Raw genomic sequence first — 7,210 nt, forward strand, 5'->3', positions numbered from 1 at the left:
CCGGACACCCCCCCCTTCCACCCCATCCCTCGTCCCCCCCTTCTCTTAAAGGCTTCTTAACTCTACAAACCCTCAGCTCTCGCCACACCCACAACTTCCAGAACCCTATGTGCTGGCAGCTCCCAAATCTCCAGCCTGGCTGGCTCTCCTGGGGTGAAAAGGTCCCTCTGAGCCCTGCTCCCCGGGGACTTCCCTACCAGCTGGACAGAGCCTGGTGTCACTCGCAGACCCACTCAGCTCCCCTCCTCACCCCGGTCTCATGCAAACTCCTTAAGTACTCCACTCCCCCAACAGTGGCCATGCCTTGGCTCGGGTCTTTGTCACCTCCTACCCAATGGCCTCTAAGCCAGCTGTCATAATGCTACCACACTCAGAAAACATCGACATCATAAAAAGAGAACTTGACCAAGTTTAGACCTCTTGGCTGAGGCCAGGCAACATCTACTGAGGAAGCTGCCCCTGCAGTAGCAGCTTACGACACAGCGATCGACGATGTAAGTGGGAGACAGGGAGGAAACAGATCGGCCTGCAGGCCTGGCAGGAACTCTGCGGGCAGTTCCCTCAGAGTGGAGGGCGGCTTGAGAACAGCAGCACGCAGGCTGGGCCTGAGGGGCTGGCTCCTGCGGCTGGCCCTCGTCTAGGCTGGGCAGGCCCCGTGCTTTCCACCTCTAAAAGCCTGTCGCCCGCATCGCTATCTCAGCTCTCCACCCCTGGCTAGACAGCTTTCTCCTCTCTGCCCTGGCCCAGGGCCCGATGCTGAGGGGGCTCAGAGGCTGCCTGGGGCTGGCCAGGGAAGAACCCAAAGGCATGCTGTTTGGACTCTGGCCTCTAGAAGTTTGGACATGGATGAGCTCAGGGAGGCCGAGGCAGTCGGAACAGTTCCTGGAAAAGCAGGACCAGCCTTTAGCCTTGGCATAGCAACCAGAGGGTGTCACCCATGACCCCTCCCCCACAGGCACCACCTCAGGAAAGGTAGGGAAGAGACACTGGAGAAGGGAACACCGGGCAGGCCCAGCCAGGCAGAAGAATCAGGAGCACAAGGCTGCCCATCAGCACCACCATCTTCAGGAGACCCCCTAATTCCAAAAGAAAACACTCCTTCCTGTTCCCCTGGCCCTCTGCTCAGCCCTTGGTGCCGGCAGCCCCAGCCCTCAGGCTGACCCTGAGTACTAGCCCCTGCATACTAGCCCCTGCGTGGCGAGACTGCCTGCTGAAGCAGCCTGCTGAAGCCAGCCTAGGGGGACACCAAGGGGCAGCGGGCTGGAAGAGCAGGCTCTCCAAGCAGACTGGCATGCCCAACACGTTCTCAGGGCTGTACGCCACAATCTGGAGCCCAGTTCCTCCGTCTAGCTCTGACCTGGGCTAGTCGGCAGGTCACTGCCAAGGGAGAGTCTCCTCTCTGAGCAGGCATTACTCAGAGGTCATCCTGCAAACCTTGGGGAAGAGGCAGGGAGTGGCTGGTGGCACTCTGCCACATTCTATCTGTCCTAATTATGACAAACAAGATTCAGAGGAGGCAGGCGAATCTGCCACCTGGAAGCCCCACCATTTCACCTAGTCTCCCAAGCTCCCCTGGGCCTAGTGGCCACCCCGCAGAGACTGACAGGACAGACACGCCCCAGTGGCCATAAAGTAGAGCCTGGCCTGGGGAGCAGGAGCTGGAGAGGCAGAGAGGGCAAGTGTGAGCCTGGGGCCAGCCTGGGATGGGGAGCTTTTAGGGGTAGAACAATTTGAAAGAAAGTACCCAGAAGGACAAAGGCTGGGGGTCTCTGTCAGGGCTGTCAATCTGGGGTGGGGAAGGAAGAGGGCTCCTCACAGCATCAGCTGCATGCACACACCACCGACACATCATAATAACCTTTATTGCCCCCAACAGAAACTCTGCCTGCTTCGCCCACCCTCCTGCAGGAGCAGAGAAAAGGGGACTTGGAGCCCAAACATCAACGTGCAACAAAAAAAGGGGCTCCGCCCAGCAAGAAGCAAGACCCATCACGAGGGTTCCAGGGGCCCACCATGCTCCTGGATAGCCAAGCTGGTGACAAATGCATCCTGAGTAGGTGGGAGCCCGGTCCTCTGGGGGGCGCTGGGAGAACAATGAACTGTAGGCAGTGTGAGGGGTGGGAAGTGCAAGTGCCCAGAGAGGCCTGGCTCTCGGGAAGTGGCGAGCTCGAGCTCAGGCCAGGCCACGGGCGGGAGGGGCCCTCACTCCTCCTTCTTGTCCGTGGGACCATCTACTGCCACCTAAAAGGGGACAGAAATCGCAAAGCACTGGGTTGGCACGCTCCCCACATTCGCCCTCTAGCCCTTCCACCCGAGGCCCAGCATAGCACCTTGACCTCTACAGGTGTCCAGGTACAGAAGGGACGCCACCCTCAGCAGCACCCAAAGGCCTGCGAGGGTGGGAACAGCCTTGCTCCAGCGAAGGCCTTGACCCTAGCACCAGCTGACCCTGCACCAACACCTCCTCTTGGGCCCCACCCACCCCTGCTCCCACACCCGCTCCCACACCCATGGCAGCCTCAGCTTTTGAGTCCCTTGTGAGGCCCAGGTCAGGCTCTTCCCAACTCTGCACCCCCACACTGAGGCCGTCAGGCCCCTCCGGGGGCCACGCCCTCCCGCTTCGCCTACTGTGGTGCCCAAAACTGGGCCACCAAGTGCTGAGACAAGCCATCAGAACTGAGGAGTGTTGCCTGGCCCTCATGCCTGACTCGAGGCTACCTGAGCTTTAGGTGCAGCTAATCTGAGGACTCACACCAGGCCTGGGGACATGGGTAATGGCAGTGACTAGCACCTGCTATGGGTGGGAGGCGGCCTGCGATGCCTCGAGCTTTCTGCTCCACATTGCTCTGCAGCCTCTATGGCGGGAAGGCCAGCAGCCGCTCCTGGAGCTTCCCCTGTGTGTGTCCAGTTCTTGAGAGGGGGGCCCGTCAGTGGACTTGGACCAGGGATAACGTAAAGGAAGGAGCGCCTCTCAAGGGCACCGATGCTGGGCCTGAGGCCAACCCCACTGCCGAGGCCACCTTAGTAAGTGGCCATCATCTGCCAGGCCACACCCCTCCTGCCCAAGAGAGGGTTCTGGCTGCTGGGCCCAGACTGGCAATACTCGGCAGGTTCTTCAGACTCAGATCCAGCAGTGACAGAGGAAGGAGCGGGATAGATCAGCCCCCTTCTCGAAGGGCCTGCAGCAGGAGGGCGGCGGCCTCCCCAGTGCACAGGATGGGGGAGAGGGGCCCCCACCCAACGGAGCAGGCCAAGGCGTGCTGACCTGCAGCTTCGTGTGCTCCTCCAACAGGCGGTCGTACTCCTTGGTCAGGCCCTCGGACTGCTTCCGCATGGCCAGAGCCTCGTTTTCAGCTTTCTCTAGTTCTGGGGACGATTCGAGTAAAGAAAGGAAAACGAAAAGGTGGGGATTAGGCAGAAAAACTCCACTTGCTAGAGACACCAGATATGTACTGGGCCTCAATCCATCCCCACTAGATCACTCCCCTCAAGAAAGCTCCTCTGCTGGATGCTTTGAGAGTCCCCAAAATGGGGGAGCTGACCAACAAAGCTGGGGAAAGTGGGGTAATACCAAAGACCCCCCCAGCCCCTTTAATGAAGAGACCCGAGGGGCTCCTGGCAGGGGTGACTTCAGGGAGTCTGAGGGCATGGGACAAACGTTCTGAGAATGCTGGGGTGAGAGCAGGAGGCACGGAGCAGAACCTGAACCTGGAAGCTGAGAACAAGAGGCATGCTGGGAGAGGCCTTCAGGAAGGGAGCGTCTGGGAACTCGCAGCGGGATTTCTGGGAACATCTCAACCAGCTCTGATTTACCCTCCCGAGTTCTTTCCTTCCCTACCCACAAGCCCCCTGGTGACAACGATGCCTATTGCCCCATGCCTGGCACTGAGTAAGATGCTCCTCACACTGAGATGCTCTGGAGTTAGCCTACAGACCTCTGGGGCTCCCCAGGCCCTGCGTGGCAGGACCCCACATGCACCGATAAACCACTGAGCCCCACCATGTCGGAGCCAGACCAGCAGGGTGTCATTTGTTTGTTTTCGCCCAGCTCCTGAATCCGAGGGTGAGTTCGTTATTAATACTTTAGCGACAGAGCAGTGATAACCACCAACAGAGGCTCTGGACTTCTGGGGGTCAGGGGACACCAGAGGACAATGCTCACTTTGCTTGTTTATAGCCAGCTCATCCTTCAGCTTCTTCAGATCGGCCTTCAGGTTACTGGTCTCTAACTCCAAAGTCACCTCCCTGGCACTCAACTCAACGCCACCGACAGCAGCTTCCTAGGAAGAATGCCAAGGGCCTGGTTACTCGGGAGGGAGGGAAGAGACGGGAGAGGGAGCAGGGAGGGAGGGAGGGAGGCAGCAAGGGGCAGGCAGAGGAGGAGGGAGACACTCTAGCACTGTCCTCCCCACTAAGCTGTGATTCCTGAAGCTGCCCTGGGCACTTGCCCCTTGGGAAATGTTAGCACAGAACTGGGACACTGCTTGTTTCCAGCCACCAGGCAAAGGCCAGGGCCAGGAGGGCCACCTGCTACAGCTCACAGGCCACAAAGCCTGCCCACCCTGGCCCCCAGCCCTGCATCCTTTCTTAACAGCTCCTCAGAGTTTACCAGTCCATCCAATGACTCAATTTGCTGTCATCTGGGGATTGCTGCCAATCACTCCCAAGTGACCAATGCCCCCCCTTCCTCCCCGCAGGATCGACAGCTCACTCTGGCCAAGGAGCCCCGAACTCGCCCCTGCCTGTCCAATTCTATCCTGCCTTGGAATCCAAGCCTATCTGCCTCCTTCCCAGCTTGGCTCACACCTCACCCCTTTTCGCAGGCCTTCTAGGACTGGCCACACCCTGGTCCTGCCTGTCCCCAGCTGAGAGCAATGTTCTATGCTAACTTGCCCACAGGTCACAGCCCAGGGCTTGGCTCACTAGGAAGTCAGTTTTCTCAGGGAAGAGTCTGGCCTGGACATAGCAAGTAGAGGTGGAAGAGCAGCAAGGGCACCACCTCCCGTACAGGCCCCCACTGAGAACTGCCCTTTCGCCCCTCCCCTGAACTCCTTGGCTTTTCCAACAACCACAATGTCACTGACAGGCTCACAGTGGCCACTGTGCCCATAAAGAATGTCACATGGTGGGGTCTGGCAGGCAGAACTCACCTTCTTCAGCTGGTCATTCTCTTCCATGTACTTCTTGGCCGCCTCACTAGCGCTCTCTGCCTGCTTTTTAAAGGCTTCATTGGAGGCCAGCAGAGTGGCCTGCTGGGAGATGAGAGTCACCAGTCGTCTAAGCAGGCTGTGATTGTTTACAAAAGAGAAGGGAGAAGTGAGCAAAAGAAAGAGGGAAAAACGGCTGGCACGAACGACCGTCTCTTGGTTGCTCCTCTTGGTTGCTCCTGCCCCACGCCTGCCTCCAGCCTAGACCTGCCTCTCGGATTGCAGGGGAAGCCAAGCGAGACGCCGCCGACCTGGATCTGGCAACATGAGGGGAAAGGGACCAGGAGCTGTCCTCTGCACCAGCGTGATTAACACTGCCCCCAAATGGCAGGCACAGGAAGCAGGAGCCTGACAGGACACGCAGGCCAGGGGAGCTACGTACGACCCGAGGGCCCGGAACCTGGCATTTTCCAGGTCAGGACCTCAGCGTGCCACAGCAGCACCATGTTCCTCACTGCGAGGCCAGGCTCACCCTGGTAAACAAGAGCAGCTAGTGCCTGGGGGTGCTTCCAACAGACCAGCCGAATCCTCGCACCCATCTTGTGAGGGAGGGGTGATCACCACCCCTACTTCACAGAGAGGAAACTGAGGCTCAGCAGGCTGAAGTAACTGGTCAAGGTCAAGAGCCAGAAATGAACGTGGCCAGAATCCCACTCCTGTCTGTCCAACCCCACTATATGTTCTAATTTGCCAGGGACCTGCTCCCAGGCCAACACGGAGAGATGGAAATGAGTCTCCTCTCCCCACCCCCTTCCCAAACGCATTCTGCAGGCAGCTGCCAGAGCACATCTGTTAGATAACATCGCCACACTGAGGTCCGCTGGGGATAGGGGGACAGAAACGAAGAATCGGGGCCAGACCAGCCATGACAGGCAAACAGGCAGCAGCTGGGGGCACACGTTGCTCCATTTCCTGAGAGCCGCCCTCGAGAAAGGCGCAGCTCAAATGGTCAAAACCAAGGGGTGGAGACGGACGGCATGACTTTCCCCACACCTGGGACAGGGGCCTAGGACAGCCACAGCTCGAAGGAAGGCACGGTATGTACAGGGGCCCTGGGGAAGAGGGAAAAGACTCCGCTTTGTCCAGACCCACTCCCAGGCCAGGTCATCCTCTCTGGCCACACCAGCCAGCCTCTCATGGGGACGCCTGCTGCTCAGAGGGCCCAAAGGGACAGGAAAAGAAACAAGGCAAGCTCTCACTGACAAGACGCCCAGGCCCAAAGATCCAGAACCCATCGCTTTCCAGATCAGGACTTGGACATGCCAGAGGAGCCTGGGCCCTGGCAGAACCCATCAGGAACAAGCGTTTAGGGAGGAGCAGGACTCAGGAGCCGCGAGATCCTCACCATGCTTCCTGGTTTGAGAATAGGTTCCAGGAGCCCCTGGCAGCACAGGGAGAGCCAGGCCACTTGTTCCTGGCAGGAGGGAAGAGTTTCCAGTGACATGTGCTCTCTAAAATTAGCGGCCGCAACCTCGTGGTCCAGGGCTCAGGTTTCCCTGTCTCAGCCACTGACTGCCCACCAGCCTGCCCCCGACTGGGCTGGAGCCTTGAAGGTGGAGGGAGCTCCCGGGCACCCCAGAAGCCAGAAAGAAGCAACGCGCCTGACTCGCAGAGGTAGCGGAAGTCACTGGAGGGGTCCAGAAAGAAAGGCAAGTCTGACTACCCCCCAACCTCCCAGCACAGAGCGCTCAGGCCAATGCCCAGATGGAGCGGAGTGGGGGGAAGGCACGTGTGCCACCTAGCAGACCCAGAGAGGCAAGCCCAAGGGTGACACTTCCCACACACCCCCCCAACAAAGCTGGGCAGGCAGCTGACTCGGGCAGGACTCCAGCAGTGCTGTGAGTGACCATGGCTGTCACCCCAGTTACCCAGGGAGGTTGGGCCCAGGGTAGTGGTGGCAGCAATGACAGCAACAGCACAGCATGGGCCCACCTTGCCTCACTACCCTCCCGGCCTGTCCCCAGCTATAGAGCACCAGAGCTGCCAACACGAGCCCGGGCAAA

General features: G+C 59.2%; 1 protein-coding gene across 1 annotated transcript in view; it reads right to left on the minus strand.

The window, feature by feature from the left end:
• Positions 1-1,842: 1,842 nt before the first annotated feature.
• Positions 1,843-7,210, minus strand: part of BCAP31 (B cell receptor associated protein 31) — a 25,705-nt gene continuing 20,337 nt past the window's right edge. The window contains exons 5-8 of the mRNA XM_006915277.3: positions 5,151-5,286; positions 4,163-4,280; positions 3,266-3,366; positions 1,843-2,241 (exon numbers count right to left, since the gene is read on the minus strand). Coding sequence (XP_006915339.1) covers positions 2,203-2,241; positions 3,266-3,366; positions 4,163-4,280; positions 5,151-5,286 — 394 coding nt within the window. The 3' untranslated portion in view covers positions 1,843-2,202. The remainder of the gene's footprint in view (positions 2,242-3,265; positions 3,367-4,162; positions 4,281-5,150; positions 5,287-7,210) is intronic.

Source organism: Pteropus alecto, unplaced genomic scaffold (genome assembly GCF_000325575.1).
Source record: "Pteropus alecto unplaced genomic scaffold, ASM32557v1 scaffold396, whole genome shotgun sequence".
Taxonomy (NCBI): domain Eukaryota; kingdom Metazoa; phylum Chordata; class Mammalia; order Chiroptera; family Pteropodidae; genus Pteropus; species Pteropus alecto.